The following is a 20,491-nucleotide window of genomic DNA, read 5'->3' as shown; positions in this document are numbered from 1 at the left end:
TTGTTTTCCTTTCTTACTCTCCTTGCCTATTTCGTGAAGCCACAATCTGGTGACTAAGTTCTTTATTTTTTGGTCTTAAGTTTCTATTACTACCAGCTTCAAAAAGAAAGATGAGAAAAACAAGAGCAGCAAATACAATTACTGAAGGAGTGCATGTTTTTGAAATGAATGAGTTAATAAATGCATCTAGACGGCTTATTCCAAGTAATCATTACGATGCAAGCAGTACAGAAGATCACACTGCTTTTTCCCAGAACCCACGCACCAGAGGAAGAGTTTCTACCTCGTGGGCCAAGAAAGAGGAAAATGCTTCTACTTTGGTTTCTTAATCTGGAAGAAGACGATTTCAATTCAATGTTCAACAATCTTTATTGAATGCCCATGAGCCAGACGTTTTGTTGGGTACTTAAAATACAGATATGAATTGATTTCTCCCTTGCCTAGTAACAGAAAACAAGTGAATAAGTACATGCTGCTACAGGGAGGAAATTAGCCTTTGTTGATAGCAGCTAAGTGCCAGTCACTGTATCGGATGGAAAGAGCCTCTGGGGAAAGGGATCCCGAACTTAGCGCTGGTTTTTTAAGGTGATGTGTTAAGTTGAGTCAAAGAGGAAAGTATCATATTAACGATCTCAAGAAAAACCAATGACTTCATTCTCAAATTTCATTTCAGAATAGCCTTTTTGGTTCCTAAAGGTACTCAAAGTTATATTCTAAAATAATAACATACATGTGTCTGAAAGACAACTCGTGAAATAGATATTCATTTTCCACCTGCTTGGTGCCGAGCGCCGTTCTAGTTGCTGGGGGGTCTTACCATGATCAAGGCAGGGACACCCTTGTCCTGCTTGGGGTTACTCATTGATGGTGAGACAGTGAAAAAGCAAACCAAGATCTTCCTTGGTAGTGGTAAGTATTATAAAGAGAAGCAAACAGGGGGATGTGATAGAGTAACACAGGGTGGAGGTGGGGTAATGCAGGTTGGAAGTCAGAGATGGTTCTTTGAAGAGGTAGCGTTTGAACTGAATCATGAATGGAAGACACGAACCAGCTGTGCGAGGGGCGTAAAGGCCCCATGGAGGGGGCGGGCTGGGCCAATGCAGGGAACACAAAGAACGCTAGGTATCTGTGTAGTGACCAAGGGGAACGGGGCTATAGGAGAAAACGGCTCAGAGATTATCAGGAACCAGGTGAGAAGCTGGATTTGACTCTAAAGGCGATGCAAAACCACTGGAAAGTTTTAACTAGAGGATGGCATTATCTGACTTGTATTTCCAAAAGCTTCCATTGAATAAATCAATCAAGGCAAAGAAGGATGCAGGGAGACCAGTTAAAGACCACTTCTGGGGATCCAGGCAAAAAAGGATGATGATGGCTTGGGCCAGCAGTGTGAATGGAATACTGTCTTGGTAAAAAGTAATCTCCTTTAAGGGGTATAGAGGACCAGATGAAGACTTTGTTTCTTGTTATTTCTTAACCATAAGCATTCTTAATCAATTTTAGTTTTCATCCTTATTAGGGCACACACTCCTTAAACACAGGGCTTTTGTTTTTCTTGTCAGTCTCTCTTGTCTAGAAAGTGCTACTCTATATTCAGCGCCTTGTGGGTGCTGAATAAATATTGATTAAACAAACCAAATAATGAATCATGTCTACTGCAAGCGTGGGTGCTTGGTAACACGGAAACACAGAAGTGAGCTAGATTCTCCCATCCGTAGGGCACAACTGGGAAGGACATTGGAGGGAGAGTGGAGAGTTTGGGGCCGCTCCCCTTCTTCCATCCTGAGATGCTTTGGGATTGGAGTGGCCACTCAATTACTACCTCTCATTGGGTGACTGGGGGCTGTGCACACATATCCCAGAGCATCCTTACTCATTGCTCAAGGATGGGCCTGGGAAACGATACCCTAGCCAGATGAACAGAAGCCTTGCTGTTGGCGAGCAACACCCCTGAAATGTGATGCTGGCTGTGGATGGAGCAGACTGTGGCAGAAGGCATTTAAAGAAGGGCTTTACTCCACATGGAGGGAGAGGAAGCCCCCCCAAAACGAGCATGGTTGTACTGTATAGCGGGGATCCCCAAATTTCTTCTGTAAAGGGTCAGATAGTAAATCTTTTAGGGCCCTCTCTCTCTGCTGCAATTACTGCAGCTCTGTTGTAACTCTGCAGCTGCATCATGAAAGCAGCCATGCACAACAGGTGAATGAATGGGTGTCATTGGGTTCAAATAAAACTTTATTTATGGATACCAAAATCTGAATTTCATATAATTTTAATGGGTTATAAAATATTCTTTTTTTCCCTTCAACTATTTAATCAATTCTATGAAGAAAATAAAACAGGGTAGTGTTTAAAAAACGTAAAAACCATTCTTAGTTCATGGGACATACGAAATTAGGTAACAGGCCACCCATGAGCCATTGTTTGTCAACCCTTCCTCTGTAGAGTAGGAAAGCAGGAAACCAATCCATCTGAAAGTTGTTCAAAAACTGGCAACTTTACGTGGTAATAATATTCAATACTATCCTTTAGTTTGTCAAAATATCATTTCATGGAAATGAAAATTTAGCTGTTTGTCTAACACAATATTTTCTGATGATAGGGTGGCATCAAACGTCTCTTGAGGACCTGCCAATTGGGAGCTACACTCCTAGCTGGTTCCCAGCTTCTTCTACACCCTGTTACGTGCTCTCCATGCAGAGGCCAGATGAGCTTTTAATAACATGCACCAGGTCACTCGTCCCCCTTCTTGAAACACTCCAGTGACTCGCCACTTGCCTTTCGAATAAGATGCAAATGTCTTATCTTGTCCTTGCCTGACCTCAACTCTGACCACCCTGGCTGTCCACCCAGACCTCTCCTGGGCCTTCAGAGCAGCTTCCTGAGGTCCCAAACCCTCCTTCCTTCCCCAGGCTTTAGCAGGGTTGGTCTTCTTTGGGAATTCAGAGCTCAGCTCAAATGTCAGCTTGTCAGAGGTGCCCTCGATCATCCAGTCCGGCTCAGTTCTTCCCCTCGTTACTTCTATTACTCCGCTCTGTTCATTCTTCATAGAACTGGTCTTTATCTGAATTATCTTGCTAATTAATTTATTTACTTATTATTATTTTTTTTTGCCTGATTCCTCCCACCAGAAGGTAAGCTTCATTAAAACAAGGATATTTCTGTCTAATCACTGCTGTCTCCCCATTCTGAGATATTTTAATACCTAACATTCGGTATTATACCTTATATATTTGTTGAATGAATAAAGGAAGGACATCGTGTGAGGGGTGATAGAATGTTACGTTCAGAATTGTGCTAGCATTTTACCCCAGTTGGGGATGAGGGTGACTGTGTATGACAGGGTGGGGGGTTGGGTTGGGGTGGAAGACCATGGCCTTGAGAAATGGGCAAGGACCAGATCATGGAGAAGCCCTCGGGAAATAATACAGAGTTTGCCCTTTGTTTTGAAGGCCATGGGGGTGGCCACAGATGGGTCTTAAGCAAGGCCAAGATAAAAGGATTCAGTGTATTTATTGGAATGTTTACATTGGGAAAAATAACAAAGCACTTATTATATGCTCTGTTTACACCATTAAGGATAGCAAAGGACACAGAGTAATCAGACCAGTCTTAACTTAAATGTGTGTGGAAAGATGCCAAAAAATGAATTCAAATTCAGTACAAATGTTACATTGCATCTACATGCCTCCATTCTCTTCTTGAGCTGGGGGAACTTGGAGTAGCTTTTGACAGTATTTCTGAATAAAAGAGCTAGAAGAAAAGGGGCTCCAAGTGTCAAGTTGTTTGTGTGTGTGCTGTTTGACAGAAAGAGACTGTTTCAAGGTTTACCCTCGGTCTGAAAGAAAATAAGGATGCAGAACTAAAAAATAAAATGTGGTTCAACTTTGTGCTTGCAGTTCAGGCCCCGTGGCCCCGTCCCACCACGGAAACAAGATTTCTGTCCAAGATAAGCCTCTTTTAAAGTGTGTCAAACGCTCAAGCGAGAGACATTTAAAAGTCTGAAAAACAGATGGGAAGAGTTTTTTTTTTCCTGTCTACAAATCTGTCTCCTTTCTTTCCATCATTCTCGGTACTTGGAACAGAAAATTGTTGACTTCCACACACCTCTTTTTTATTAATTCAAGGAGAAAGGTGAAAAAAAATGAACCTTTAGAAACCAGAAGCCAGCTCTGCCCCCGAGATAAGAGAAGGAATGGAAGTTGGAGGCTGTTTGAGGAAGTGGAAGCCCTGGGGCCCCAGCAACTCGTCAGAGGTTTCCACAGACAGTGGCTGTGCCACAGGTTACCTCAGAGCTGCTTTTTCATCTGCTTTAAGAAGAACCGAGGGGCAGGACAGCAATAAAGACACAGACGCAGAGAATGGACTTGAGGACACGGGGAGGGGAGAAGGGTAAGCTGGGACGAAGTGAGAGAGTGGCATGGACATATATACACTACCAGATGTAAAATAGATAGCTAGTGGGAAGCAGCCGCATAGCACAGGGAGATCAGCTCGGTGCTTTGTGACCAAGAGGGGTGGGATAGGGCGGGGGGGGGGGGGAGACGCAAGAGGGAGGGGATAATGGGGATATGTGTATACGTATAGCTGATGCACTTTGTTATACAGCAGAAACTAATACAACATTGTAAAGCAATTATACTCCAATAAAGATGTTAAAACAAAAGAAATTATATCCAACCACACACACACAAAAAAAAGATGTTCATTTTTGTGATGTCTGAGACTACCTTTCTCTTACAAAAAAAGGAAAGGTTACCATCTGCCCATTGAGATCTCTGTTTATATAGATATTCACTAACAAATTAAACATGCTTCAGATGACCACAGATGGAATGCTTGGGACACATGCGTGCTCATCATCCATAACTTTACTGTGCTTGTCTCCAAAATGAATTTCCTTTTTTTTCATCCCCTGCACCACCCTCTGGAGTGTTCTGTGGGCCAGTGAGCATCATCCTAAATGGGACACATCTCAGATCACAAATCCTTCCGTGAAGATGCGCTTGCCTACCTTTCCTTGCCCACAAGGCTAAACAAGAGACAACCACGATTAAGGGTGACTTTTAAGACCTACATCTTTTGTGCCCCCGCCTGTGCCTTTGGTTGGTTCCAGTTGCTTGGAAGCTTTCAGTTACAAATGGCCTAAGGGAGGAAGTGTTCTGTGAGCCTAGGTAAGTGGTTAGAAACCAAGATACTGGCAGGGACACAAGTACCACCTGGAGCCAGGCAGCTCCCCATGCCCCTTCCATCCCGAGTGGCCACAGTATCACTGAGCCTCCAATCTTCCAACTTTAGAAGGCCCTTGGGCACTTTCTATTGCTGGATATGCATTCCATCTGTGATGACGGTGATGTAGGGTGACCACAGGAAGAGGGTTGAGCTCCCTAAATCTATAAGGAAAGACGGCGACACAATTTGGGAGGATCTACTATCACCCTGTGGGGCCCTCCTGAACTTAGATGGCTTGAAAAGACAACACTTACTGAAAAGTCGTCACTGGGGAAGAACAGGAGATCTCGAAGGGGATCATTCTGATAGGTCTTTTCAAGTTCTTCAATGACAGTTTCATAATCCAAAGGCTGGAGAAGCCTGGGCTTTTCTTGCTGTAGACAAAGAAAATATTGTATTAACCACTGAAATGGAGAATCTTGCTTTTTCTCAACATCTGGTTGGATTTCATTTCTTAGAATCACCAAAGCTCTGATATCGTGCAACCCTTCTAAGAGAGTCATGGAGACTCCAGGCATTTGGGGCAAAGCCACATAACTATTATTTCCAGATCTGAAATAATACGAGAAGATCTTGAAACACCTGACATCTCACTCAGTAATTTAAGCGCCAAGCCTCCAGTGCACATGGCGTTCAGCCTTGTCACATCCACAGAGTAGATGTTTATGTAAACCTGATCTTTGTTAATGTGGAGAAAGGCCTTCTCCTTACTTGCTATAGTATTATGATGATTATCATCAATTTTCGTGAATTAGATACTTCCTTATGAGGTCTACTTGGGTCTATTTTAAGCCGTTGGCTCCCTGCTAGCAATCAGAGTAACACAGACTGTCTTCGTCGTCGCTGAAACTTGGATCCTGTGTCAGGATTAATTGCTTGGCTCTGAGCCTCTTTGCCGATATAGAGAGAAGTTGGGTAATTCTTTAGTAGGATTGAACAACACAGTTAATACAGAAACAGTGTGGTGAAAATGGAAAGGAGTCTGAAAAAATAGCTAGATAATCTCACCACATTAAACTCCTAAAGCCAAGGGGAAAGACACCTCCCTCAAAGAAGCTGCCCGAGAGATATTTAAAATGACAGTGGGAGAAAGGTGGTTATTTCATTCTACAGTTGATATGTTTATGCCAAACTGTACAGAACTCACAATGTGAGAAAGATGGAGCCCAAAATAAATAATAAAATATTACTGAAGACCAAGTACACAGTCTAAGTTCCCTTAGCCCTTGGATGAAGCATTCATGCAGCCTAAATAAAAAAGGATCATTGTTTGGATTATTTTGGGGCTCCTGGAAGCTGGAGTGGTCAACGTGAAATCTGCATGCTAAAGTGATCTCATAAATGAAAAACAAAAATTATTTTATTTTTCATGTCAATGACATCAGCAGACACTTTCCCACCAACCCCACCCCTCCCCGCTCTGCAAAGCCCACAGATTTAGCTTCAACTTCTAAAGCCTTCTTTGGAAGATCTCTGCTGGTAAAGCTCCAGAAACTGTTACCAACATTTTAATAATTGCTAATGAGCTCCTCAAAGCAGCAGTCAATGTTTTTTTCCAACTATAAAAAACAAAACAAAACAAAATGTAACATGGTGGGCCAACAACATGGATTTCCGTGTACTTTCTGCACCGAAACAGAACAAAAACAAACCCATTTTACAAATGCTTGAGTAAACTGAGGATGGTGAAAGGTGAATATCCTCTCTGGAAGGGCCCTTCAATGAAGATTGCTGATTTAGCAAATAAAAACACAGGACTTCACGCTTGGAGGAAAGAAGAAATTTAGTTGCCCAACATAATCCATTTAGTGAAAGCTGTGAGACATTCAATATTTTCAAGTAGAAGATACAGAGACACTATGGCATGATGGGTAATTGAAAAAAAAGTCCTTCTTTCATCCTTTCCCTGCCTTTTGATATAATTATTCTATTTTAGACTTCTTTCAGGTTCCAATTCCCTATTTTCCCAGGCAAAAATTAATTCCAAGAAGCACAGATTGATAGCTCAAGAGGCAAATGCAGGCTGCAGACGTTTGTTTTGGCTCACTTATCTTAATGATTTTAGTTGGCTTTGAATGTCTTTGTGTAGTGGTATTTCACTCCAGGTCAGCAACAGACCTCAGTAGCCTATCACCTCTTACCCTGCAATGTCACATGTAAAAAACATTTTTTTTAACTTTTTATTTTATATCGGAGTATAGTTGATTAACAATGTTGTGGTAGTTTCAGGTGTACAGCAAAGTGATTCAGTTATACATATAAATGTATCTATTCTTTTTCAAATTCTTTTCCCATTTAGGTTGTTACATAATACTGAACAGAGTTCCCTGTGCTATACAGTAGGTCCTTGCTGGTTATCCATTTTAAATATAGCAGTGTGTACAGGTCAATCCCAAACTCCCTAACTATCCCTTCCCCCCACCCTTCCTCTCCTGGTACCCGTAAGTTCATTCTCTAAGTCTGTGAGCCTGTTTCTGTTTTGTAAATAAGTTCATTTGTATCACGATGTCACATTTATAATATATTACCAGCTGCCCCAATAAGCCTTCAAGTCTGAAACACCTGGCTTATTCTGGAATCTCTTTTCCCCCCCTTAATATTGTGTTTGTGTATGAGACGTAGCAAGTAAAACAGAATGCATTGTAAAACGGTCAGGAGGCTCTTATCTCTGCCATCGAGTTGGTTGGTAAGCCCCATTTCCTCACTGTTTCTTCAGCTCAAGTGTCTGATGTCCTTCTACCAACAGCTCATGATGTGATTACTAACACTTTCCCTTTTCTCTCCCTTCTTCACACCAACATGCATAGGAGTGTGGGAGTGTGGCTTAGCGTGCGTTGGAATTTATAGGTTTAACTACTGTCAGCAATCCCCCGACCCCTGACCAGCCTCCTCCCATGACTGTTGACTGTTTAATGAGGTGTGCATCCGCCACAAAAACAGGAGTGCCCCTGTGGCCTCTGTCCTTCTGCACAGCCCCTTCCGGTGCCCCTCACCAGATCTCTGAGCTGGGTGGAGGGCTGTCCTGGCAATCATGCCCATTCCCACTCTTCACTGCACCTGCCCCAGAATCTGGGCCTGGGCCAGAGGGGCAGGGGAAAGAGGAGGCATTAGTAGGAAAAAAAAAAATAGAAAAAAATATGAACAGACTCAGCTTTGGGATTTCCAAACACAAAATAAATTATATATAAAATTATATCTCTACCACATGTGATGGAAAGACTTCGTTTGCTTTTCCCTAAGAAATAAAATGGAGAAAGCCTCAAAAAAAAAAAAAAAAGTCAAATGACATAAGGATGTTTTAGAAGGCCTTCTACAGTCTTGTTCTCGCTATCATTTTTTGTTTTCTTTTGCGGTACGCGGGCCTCTCACCGTTGTGGCCTCTCCCGTTACGGAGCACAGGCTCCGGACGCGCAGGCTCAGTGGCCATGGCTCACGAGCCCAGCCGCTCCGCGGCATGTGGGATCTTCCTGGACCGGGGCACGAACCCACGTCCTCTGCATTGGCAGGCGGATTCCCAACCACTGCGCCACCAGGGAAGCCCCTCACTGTCATTTTAATTTTATCTCCCATTAGTCGAAAACTTGAGTGTTAATAAACAACCGCAGGTCAAGACCTTCAAAGATCTTTCTATCTATTTATTTACTTACTTACTTATTTATTTTTACTAGGGCCTAAACTCCACCTAAAATGAATCCCACCTAAATTAGTACAATAGGAAAATCAGAGTTCACAAGTCACTGGTTATTAATAAAACCACAGGAAATCTAAATCCTAAACTCTCCTTGATACTCACAATAAATGGCATAGCCTGTAAGCACATGTTGGAAGGTATATTTTTAGTTATTCACTTCAGGCTATGACATGCCAGCCAATTAACGAAGGAGGTTTACTAAGCCCTTCCTGTTTAAAATGTTGCACTGAGGTTATCTTGACTTGGGGCTGCAAAGCCTAGCAGATCTGCTTCATATCATTTATTAAGTTTTGACCTCTGGGGGATAAGTAAAATTCTATCTTTCCAGGGAATTTGTTAAATAGTGTGCAACATTCAAGATATTCAATGTTTCATAATTTGGGGAATATGAGGTTCATAAATAAAAATAATAGTGATATCTTCCACACTACCTAGAGCTTAGAATTTGGCAATGCTTGCCAAGGATGCTTTATGCATCTGTGATGGTGAGAATCCAGGCTATGCAACCAGTAGTCTTCTCTGGAGCAAGAGAGCTGTCAGTTCCATGTTTTGGTCAAAGAGACAGATGTATACAAAGATGATGGGATCGGTTAATTTCTCACTACTGCTCCTTACAGAGATTTTGAGTGAAACTGGGAACTGAGAAGCATTGATTTACAGCTTTACAACAGTTGGGTTGTCCCTCCTGAATTTAATGTGCCTCTTTCCTTTGGAAATGCACCAACTGGGATAAGGTATGTGCCAAGATTACCCTGAATTGGATTGGACTTTTATAGTGCTTTTTACTCTTACTCTTTTTCTCTCAAATGAGTAATGAATTTCATTAGCTGTTCTAAAATCACTCCAGGCATGGGAAAAGGCAACCACCAGTGCCCGTCATTATGTGGCAGGGCTGGTGCTGCACTGATGTGGGAATAGGGCTATTCTTTTGAAATAGTATTAAGACATTTGTTTGATCTACTCCCCCAGATCCACAGCTCTCTTCCAATTCGACTTCACAGCAGAAGAATGGGCTCCTGTCACAAAAACAAATGCTTTCTTCCCCTCTCCTTATTCCACAACTTCTCATGGAACGCCAACGCAAATCTAAGCCTTGGAATTGGTGAACCTGCCATCTTGGTAACAACCTGAGCTGCCGGGAGCTGTTTACTGGTACGAAACAAGCAGACTGTCCATGCTTTAGCTAAAGACTCTAATTTCAAGAGCATGGTGTGCTACCACAAAGATCTGAATTATTTTCATAATTATAATTCAAAAGCAAATGGATGTAGAAATGACACTGAAGATCTAAGCATTTGAAGTATGTAACACTGAAAAAAGTCAAATGACTAAATGATCAACCTAGACATCTCCCCAGAATCTAAGAAATAACCTAGACCACGCAGCCTCGTTTTAGGGAAGTGTGATCATAGGTTTTCTATGTTGAGATGCAACAGAGAGTGTAACATGCACTCTAGAACCAGAATTCCTGGGCTCCTAGTACTGGCATTGCCACTTACGGGCTATGGAACTTTGGGCATGTTAGAATCTCTGTGCCTTAGTTTCCCAATCTGTAAAATGGACGTTTTAGTAGGAGTTAGATCATAGAACCGAATGAGGTAATATCTGTTATGCTCTTAGAACAACACTATACCCATAGTACTCATTACATAAGTGTTAAGTAGATAAAGGCTGTGAGTTTTAAATTTTCACTAGTCATGGATTTAAGGCACCTGTATTGTAAATTTAATGTGTACAGAGAGCAAATAATAGGTGCTCAATAAATATCTGTTGAGTAAATAAGTTTATATCCTTTCATCCAGGAATTCCTTTTCTGGGACTCTATTTTAAAGAAATAATCACACATATAATCCAAGAAGTATACAAGGATATCATTGCAATATTACCTTTGTAACAAGATGGAGAAAATACGTTCACTTTAATGCAAGAGGGCTAAGAAAGGCAGGCAGGCTGGTGGAGGCTATATCTAAAAGGTGAAGACACCAGAGTTGTTGTTCACAAAAAGTGATTTATATTTTCCAAGAATCGTATGTAGTGGAGAAAGGCTTAGTGCTTTAATGGGCTTTGGGAAGGATACTGAAAATAGGATAGGAGTTGGAAAAAAATCAGTGAAAAATTGTGTGGTACATGCTGTAATTCTCCTTGTAACTCTTCAAATATTCAGTAAAACATTTTGCATGTGATTGGCTTTTGTGGGGAAACGTGAGGAGGCTGGGGTCCATGATCAAGATGGCAAGTATTGCTGCAAAGGGAAAGAAGACAATGAAAGGAGGAAGGAAAGGAAGTCAAGTGCATCCTGACAATGGTTCTAGATTCACACATATTATGACATTAGAATTGAGTCCAGAATAGCTAGATCTCTGAGGGGTAATAAAGCCTGAAGGACCAGCAGAGCTAAAAATGGGAAACAATAAATTATTAAAGGTAAAGAATGATTAGGAAATTATGGCACATCCATTCTAAGAAACAGTACATGCTCATTAAAACTGAGTTTTTAAAGTTTGCAATGACAAGCAAAATTGCTTATGTATTGTTAAGTGAAAGTGGGAATAAATACTGCACACTGAATAACCGCACAAAATTTTAAAAAATTAAAGAATTAGAAATCTGTATCCACGTATTATCAATTATATTTAGATGGGACTATGATGTTTAGGATTTTGTTATTTTGAATCTTTGCATTTTCCAAATCTTCTGTAATGAACATGTATTTCTTTCATCATGGTGAAAAATGAACTTGGCCTTTCAAAACTCTCTCATGTCTCTGAAAACACTGGGGAGTTGCTTGGTTTTAAAATTGTTTACCGTTTGAAAATACACCAAAGAGGGAAAGTAGAAAAGCACATGAAAGTTCAACCACTAACAACTTCAAGTAATTAAAAAGAGAGAAATAAAACACTGGTGAAAAGAGACCAGGGAAAATAACTACAGATTATGTATGTGATTCTAGAAGCTAATGTCAGCAAGAAAGGGAAGAACAATTAGCAATTTATTAACAAAAGTATTTTGAGCTCTGTAGGGAACCATAAACATTTGGTAAGTTACTTAAGTAGCTCTGTGCATTGGCCACTCTTGCAAAGGATTAAAAGTCAGAATCGCTAGTTCGAAGTCCCCCTGGGGACTTTACCTCCCAGCTAAGTAACTTGGACAGTCATTTAAACTGAGACTTAGAGAGACTGACTCAAATGAATCAAAGGGAAACTTCCTGCTTACAGCAGTGTTGTCATAAGGATCAAAGAGATGAAGTATGTGAGGGTGTTAAGTGAACCACCAAAAGCGAGGCAAATATAGATTTTTCTTTATTCGAAAACGATTGAAAATTACCACATATGTTTAACCCCAAATATATCCCAACACCAAGTCAAACCAACCAACTAATCAAACTGGTGATACTAAATTCTTCATGTACCAGAAACTGTCCTACGTGCTTTTATGTTTGTTATCTAAATTTCCTTAAAAAGCAAACAAACAAACAAATAAACCTTGATAATCAGTGATTCTACTGGAAGCAAAAGAGGTAAAAGCATAAGGAAAAGCACTGAAATTTAGGAAAGGGCAGCATCTCCTCTGTGTGTCTCCTGAATCAAGTCAGGCCGCTCTATGACCGGTAGGAAGAAGGAAGGCAACCTAATTATGTATATCAGCAAATGAAAGTGACTTTGAAATTCTGCCTTTTATTTTCCTTGAGAAACCAACCTAGAAAATATTTTCTTGTATTTATATTTTCAGATCAAAAGAAAAGGATTAAATTTAGGATTAGTTTAGTATTAAACTCATTAGCTTTGCCAAGATAAATACCTAGACAACAAAGTTTTATCAAAAGATATTTAGAATTTCTTTCTGTAGCTCTAACCTACACACATGCAAGTCAAGTTTGTGAGCAACAGGGAGTTAATAGGATCGCTAAGGACTAAAATCAGGAAAAGGGTTTGATGGGATGAGAAATGGAGAACAATCTCTATAGCAAACCCCTTGTGTTTGGGGCCACATGTCTGTGCTGTAAATGTTAAGTGTAATTAGGAAGCCAAGCACTGGTTACTCACCGTTAGGGTTACTCTAGTTAGTCTGATCTGAACCACTTGCTTGGTTCTGCTTTTCAAAAAAATCTGATCTTTTCAAGAAACAGTATTATGCAAAGAGTTTTTTCCCCTACCTTTGAGATGTTTCGTATTTCTTCTGTGACATGCAGTGTCTACTGTGATGCTAGTCTAGGCTTCCTCTATTTTCCTCAACCACCCCTGTCGCTTTCAGATATCTGAATCTTGATTCTAATTTTAGTATTTATAACAGAATTAAGTTTATATCTGAATGCCTTCATCAGCTGACAATATTATTCATCTGGGCTAATGACCCAGAAAAACAAATAAAAATAGGTATGTACTTCAGGACCAGTACAGAAGGCTCTACTAGGGCATGACATGCCAACTACTTAAACATTCTCTTCACATCTTGACCTACAGACAAATAGGGAACAGTGAGGATCCACACGGTCTTTAGACAGACCCTAAAAAAAAATACCAATCTCGACATCTCCAAACAAATTAGAAACAACACAGCTGTTAATTAATTTCAGTGTTATCAAGATGGCTGATTACATTTCTTAAAGAAAATAAGAGATCTAAATGACACATGGACTCTTTAGATCTTAAGTTCATCCAGGGCCCTTTGGCCTTAGTGCAACTGGAATGGAACCAACTTCCACACTACCTGTGTTTAAAACAAACAAGAAATTTGCGACGACCCCACACAGCTGGATCCACAGCCACAGCTGTCAGCCTGTGGTCGTGTGACAGATTTAATTCAGCCTTTCATCAAAGGGAGTTCCACTGGACAACTTCTCAAATGTTTGAGCTTCAGAAAGCAAGACGAGCTTTTCTTACCAAAAAGGAAATGATTAAGTAAGGAATAAGCCATCTTATGCTGACCCTTTAACCTTCTCTCTGTCTTCAACCACACAGTTTCATGAGAAGGGATAAACACCAGTTAAGTCAAAGTTAAGAGCTGTGCAGCTGGGCAAACTCAGATTAAGCTGAATTTGGAAACAGTTCCCTTGGTAACAAAAACGGACACAGATCTCAGAAGAAATCAGCCAAAAGTAACTCTTTAAATGTCCTAGTCCGTTTCAGTGATATAAAGCAGGTTAAACTTGGTAAATTACAAAGTTGTTTGCAAATATGAAGGACGATTAGTCATCATATTCAACACAAACATTATAGTTAGAAAAACCAGGATATTCTATTTTATTAACCCTTAATTTCATTAGGAAAATTAAGGACCCGAAGAGATTTATAGGATGTAATAAGGTATAGTTTCAAACTGAATTTAAATCTTTTCTGTCTTATTTTCTTTTTTAAGGCAATTTAACAACATATATCTCTTAGGAGCATGTCAAAATTCACTCACTTTTGCTCAGAAAATGAAAAAAGAAAAGTGCCTCCTTCTTTGCCTAACACTGGTACTTGTAAAGAAGTAGGAAAGAAGATCTAAATCAAATTAAATTACATGGCTCATTTAGTTTTCTAGAAACACTTGAAAGATAATAAATATCATTAAAAATACATCACAACCCAATTACAAGTCCGCCTGACACCAGGGAAATTAAAGCCTTTGAGCCAGCTGCCAGGATTTTTAGATTAATTTATATAAAAGTCTGTGATGAAAGCTGCCACCAGCTTAAACTCTGATACTATTTTAGTACTTTAACAGGCACACAAATGAGTCAAATGTGAGAGGTATGTATGTGTGTGTGTACATAAACACATACATGTCACAAATACATGAATGTAAATAGTCCTGTCAACAACATGAATTGTATATGTTCAATAAACCTTCCCATAATGATTGGTCAGCTCATTCTTTTATTTCCTTTCTTAACCTTTGGCTACTTGGAACTGAATATGAATAGTGGACATTTGTTGTTTTTTGACCTAAGTAACATCCATCCTGCTTTCTTTTAGCACTAGCATGTTAATTTCCTTCTGAGGGGGTACTTCTTTCTCCTTCCCTGTAAAAAGCAGTGTTGGTGGGTCTGATAATTTAAAAAGTCCTGTTTTTCCGTGATCAAGGGCATGTGACCCCAGCCCATTCAACACTTCCCGCCAGGACTCTGAATCTTGAAGGAGAGATGCCAAAATCCCACATGACCATCCATTAGTTCCAAACACCAAGACCATCCCTGTTTCCCACTGCCCCGAGCTGCTCTAAGTCCATTCTTGTTCTTTGCCCAGCCTGTCTCTCCATTCTTCCTTCTGTTCCCTTCTCTGGATATGTTTGTTTACCAGGGAAGCTTTCTTCTGCTTGCATCTAAAAGAATCTAAAATGATATAATACAAGGAGCAGCGCCTACAATAAGGGACTATTATTTCCTCAACTTACCTTTGTTTGGATTTGAATCATCTTAAAGGAGAACCTCTCCTGTAGCCAATGACTCCTTGAAGTACAGGACGTAGGTTTAGTAAACTCATGTGTTACTAATGAATTCCAACATCATCCTACTCTATAAAAAATACATAAGGTATCATACACCCTGAGAGTGGGGGACAAATACCTTCTTGGTTTTCCAAGGTGATAAACTCAGTGAAGCCTTCATCTCTAATTTTCCACTAAGCCTAATCCATTCTAATCATCCCTCTCTGATGTCACCAGAGCAACTGGGGCCAAAAAGTAAATTTATGTCCACATTTGCTTTCAGTGCTGATGTTGTCACAAACTATAATTTTGTCTCTATAGGAGGTGCCAGGTTGCATTGGAAGTTGTGTTAGAGATGACCGACCAGGTGTCTCTAAGCCATTGCTGGCCCTGTATCACCTTCCTTCATTCTGTCATTTTCATCTTAAGAGAAAACATTTGCTATATTTGTTGTATTAAAACCAATTCACGTATTTTTACTTGTAGAAATAACATAGTCACACCAAACAATTTAATACTAATAGTAACTTTAGACACTACCATTTTTTATCATTTACCCCATATATGCTAATGATAGCTTGTATTTTCCTACTACTATTATCATGATCAAATGGCAAGGCCTATAGTAAGTATTTAACACCTTCTCTCATTGAATACTCATATCAAGCCTAGAAGAGGTCATCATTGCTTTATTTTACAAATGCAGAAACTTGGAATCTGAGGGCCTGCTCAACAACTTGATGGAACAACTGATATTTCAGTCGAGCTCAGGATAAAGCCTTTGGTCCCCTCCACTACACTCTACCAGCAAAGGTCTTAGCTTTGCAGGAATAAGAATCAGAAATGCTTTTTTTTTTTTTCCTATTGGGAAGATTCTACAATAGAGCTGTAGCTTGGGTACTATTCCTGCTCCCTTGGTCAGTTTCCACAATGAGGGAAATTAGAAGGCTGGGGGCTGGTGGGAGGTCACCGGGCACCTCAGGGGAGGAAGTCGTAGGGACAGAGGACTAAGAAACATTTCTAAAATGGTACGGAAGATGAAGAAAAGGAGATGAAAAGGTATATTAAGGAATCATATAAGGAATGTGTGATTTTATGATTTATAATAAGAAATATAAAGTTGGTCTTCATTCTCCTTTATGGCACTGAGCTCCTAAAACCCTTGGAATTTCCTAAGAGCATGATGAAGGTGTTTTCTGTTATGTTAATGAATGACTTTGGACAGGGTGGGGGTGGGAGGTTGGTTTCCATGAGAACCAACCACGTGATTAGAGAGCTGGCCCTTTCTGTCCCACCTCCCTGACCTCTGGGGAGATCAAGTGGGGTTTGAGGTTGAATCAGTGTTTAAGAGCCAATGACTTAATCAACGATGCCTGTGAAATGAAGCCTTTATAAAAACCCAAAAGGATGGTGTTTGGAGAGCTTCTGGGTTGGTGAACACCTGGAGACTGGGGTAGACTGGTGCCTTTCCCCATACCTTGCCCTATGCATCTCTTCCATCTGGCTGTTCCTGAGTTATATCCTTTTATAGTAAATCAGTGATCTAGTAAGTAAACTGTTTCTCTGAGTTCTGTGAGCTGCTCTAGCAAATTAGTCGAACCAGAGAGGGGATCATGGGAACCTGTGATTTATAGCCAGTGGATCAGAAGTACAGATAACAACTTGGACTTGCACCTGGTGTCTGAAGTCAGAGCGGGTGGCTGGAACCTCCAATCTATAGCCCGTTGGTCAGAAGCACAGGTGATAACCTAGACTTGTGGTTGGCATCTGACATGGGATGGGGGGTAGCCTCGTAGGACTGAGCTTAACCTGTGAGATCTGACATGACCTCCAGGTAGGCGGTGTTAGAACCGATTTAAATTTAGGACACCCAGCTGGTGCTACATAGAATTTCTTGGTCTGGGGAAAAACCTCCACACATTTGGTGACCAGAGGCGTCAGAAATGAAGTGTTTTGTATGAGGAGTAAAGGAGACACATAAGAAAGAGAAGACAGGTGGAAAACTGAAGTTTTCCAACTGAGAATGCTAGATAACGTTTGTGTCAAAAACCACAGTGGAACCTGCCACCAATTGAGGGACTGTCTGCATTAGGAAAGTTTTGTACTGCTGTCATCTGGGAAATAAAAGATGGGGGGATCATGGTGTTATTTCCTGTCCACTGTGCCCCCTCCCCACCCCGCTCTGACAAATGGTCCACCTCCTGCTCAGATAGTTGTAAAGAACATTGTCATGGAGCTAAGCTCTGCCCAGTTTGGCTTGGCAGTTCTCCTCCACCTTGTCTCTCTCTGGATTTAACTCTGCTTCCTCTCCTAGCACTCAGTCTCGAGGAAAGTAAGATCATTCTTGGTTCAATTGCAGGTACTAATCCGAAGTCCATTTTGAAAGCGTCTTCTCTGCAGCTACGCAGCATCTGAGCTAGCTGTTCCCTATTGCTTCAGCCACAGGCAGACTCCTCAGATCCAGTTTCAACTTACACTTCTCCATTTCTGTGGTCTGGACTGAATTCAGATCCCCTGTTTACTCCTGTTTCTTTGCTTCCTTCCACCTTGTCCATTTATAGCATTCATCCCTGCTTTACGTTGTATTCCAACCCTGATTCCATCTCATTTCATTGTTTCCTGGAACCATCATCCTGGTTCCTGGGACCCCATCCTGTGCTTCCTTTCAGCTAACTGGTTCATTGTAAAGTAACCTAAATAGGTAACTGTGAATGTTTGTATAAAACAGTATCAGTAAGTAAGGAAGCACAGATGACCAGGGAGAAGCTATCCACATTAACATGGAAGAGTAAAGATAAAAAACAGACTTGAAAGACAACAGCACAAGACATTTAATAAAATGACATATGTAGGAGATATAAATATTTCAGATTACATCCTCCATCTATAGTTTTCTACAATTTTCTATTTTCTATTAAAGTGCTAACAGTCTATGACTAAAGAGGAGGAGGGATTTTCATTTGTAGACAAAGTCTTCTAAACACTTTGAAATCCTGCAGATTAATTATCCACAAGCCAGTAACAACTTAAAAATAACAACTCACATTTACTTAAATAAATTTTGCATTTTTTTCTGATAGTACAGATGACTGATATCATAACTCAATTCAATAGTATATTAAATCTTTCTAAATGAGGATATGCAACTTAGGAAGGAAACTGTCTTTTTATTAACCTCCACCCTATGCGCCAGAGATCATACTGAACGATTGGATAAAAAAAGAAAAATAAAAATAGAAAGACAGTTAAAGAGAAAACCTTCAACTACAGAACACCATACACACTTCAAAAATTAAGGGAAGTAGTTCTACTTGATGATCTAACAAGTAAGTTCCTCAAACTTTTCTTATAATGCAGTTGCACTGTCTCGTATTGTATGTTGTCTGTGATAAGTGGATTAAAACATGGAAAGGGATTTCTTAGACAAGACACCTGAAAACTGGATCAATAAGGGAAGCTTCCGAAACAATAAAAAATTCCAACAGAGTTAAATAAACAGCACTTGAAGAAAACCAAATAAACAGAATTGTCAGTCTGGGTCATGAGAGTATAAAGTTTGGGCTGTATACCACTTAGGAAGTCACAGACTTCCGGTTAAGTATTCTAGACTACTCTGATACTAAACCATTTCTAAATTTGTCTTAGAGCAAGAAATGGTTTGTTGAATTCAAAATCCACACAATCATTATAAAAACACAATCTGTGATAATTATTTGCAGCTATCATTATTTCTTCTTTCACCACAATATATAAGTATATCCAAAAATTCAAAAGAAATCGTTGTTTTATTCTGTGACCTAGCTGTAAGCCTTATCTTCATTTTCGGGCATTTTGACACTTGAATTGCTTCTTCCTTATCACCTATCCAGGCATCTCAGAAGCAGTTCTAGAGATGTTGGTTTAGCTTTTAAAAAGCTTAGATGAATGCGCTGTGGAAAGTCCAATCTGGTTCTGAATGGGCTTCAGCTAAGCTGGGCTTTGGTGGGAGCCAGGGTGGGAAATGGCATTTCTAAGGCAAACCTCACTGACACACAGAGTGATCTGGGACCCCCGTGAGCACTCAGCTTGATGCAATTCAGAATTTTGTCTACTGAGTGGCTCTGTCATTGAAAAAGGGTCCCGGGAGGAAGGAGTCACCTATAGCCCAGTGGCTTCAATGCTGCAGTCACTGAAAAGACAGCCTCACTCCACAATTATAGCCCACTTCCTCTGCCCTTGGAAATGGAGACATTTTACTTGGTTTTATTAATACTCCATAACACTTGCAACTCATAACTTTTTACAACGTTCAAATCATGTTCAGAACCCACATGATCGAAATGAATTCCAGTAAACAATCTTAAGACAGGGCAGGTATTGTTAGGAACATTTTACGGAAGGGGCAGCTGAGGCTCAGAGCGATTTAAGTAACCTGCCCAAGGTCACATGGACCGTGGGCGAGACAGTCAGAATTACCCCCTAGCCCTCTAATTACATGTTTCACTTTCTTGGAGTCTCTTTTTTTTTTTTTCTAAAATGAAAGCCCGGGATAATACCTAAGGATGGATTGAGCAATCCCCTACTCAACAGAAGAGACAACCTGTGAAAGAAGATATGCCTATCTTAGGAAGACCAAAGGCAGGCAACGGCAGCAGGGAGTCCCAGTGCCTTCTACAGAAGAAAGCGAATCGCTGTATGAATGATCTTAATTAAGTGTGAATGCACAGCTACTGAATGCTGTGGGAAAACACTCCATCCTTACTGGCTGCTTTCCCCATAGTTCTCAGTAGCAATACCTTCAAATGCAATTAAGATAATTCATGGAGTGATTAGCTTCATTATATGGAGACACACCAGGGACTGTCCTAATGCCAAATCCTGTGTGTGGGCTCTGTAAGATAGACTCATTCTTCTCCTGTGTGTTATCTCTTTTAGTGGACACAAAAAGAAGTAAACCTTATGGTGACATAACCCTTGGAACTTCTAAATTCCACTGAGAGAAAGGCAGCTAGGAAATTTACATTTTTTGGACTGGTCTGAAGGTTAACATATCTCAAACCAAACAAGTTTTCAAACACTTATCCTCTTTAACGGGCTGATGGTAAACAACCTATGAGGCTTTTATGGGGCTGGTAGAGAAGTCAAAACTGAGCATCCTGTGGGGCCAGTGGGGACCAAGAG

The 20,491-nt window shown here is 40.4% G+C and overlaps 1 protein-coding gene across 7 annotated transcripts in view; it reads right to left on the bottom strand.

Annotated features, from left to right (window-relative positions):
* The window catches only part of DOCK10 (dedicator of cytokinesis 10), a 280,897-nt gene that overhangs the window by 149,310 nt on the left and 111,096 nt on the right, over positions 1-20,491 (bottom strand). For 6 of the 7 annotated variants that reach the window (XM_029224638.1, XM_029224643.1, XM_029224645.1 and 3 more), the window contains one exon: positions 5,487-5,606. The exons of the other annotated variant lie outside the window; for it this stretch is intronic. In XM_029224638.1, coding sequence (XP_029080471.1) covers positions 5,487-5,606 — 120 coding nt within the window. The remainder of the gene's footprint in view (positions 1-5,486; positions 5,607-20,491) is intronic. 7 annotated transcript variants of the gene reach the window in all.

Source organism: Monodon monoceros, unplaced genomic scaffold (genome assembly GCF_005190385.1).
Source record: "Monodon monoceros isolate NGI ecotype Baffin Bay Population unplaced genomic scaffold, NGI_Narwhal_1 Super_Scaffold_16, whole genome shotgun sequence".
NCBI classification, from domain to species: domain Eukaryota; kingdom Metazoa; phylum Chordata; class Mammalia; order Artiodactyla; family Monodontidae; genus Monodon; species Monodon monoceros.
This window is presented reverse-complemented; position numbering and strand designations above follow the sequence as displayed.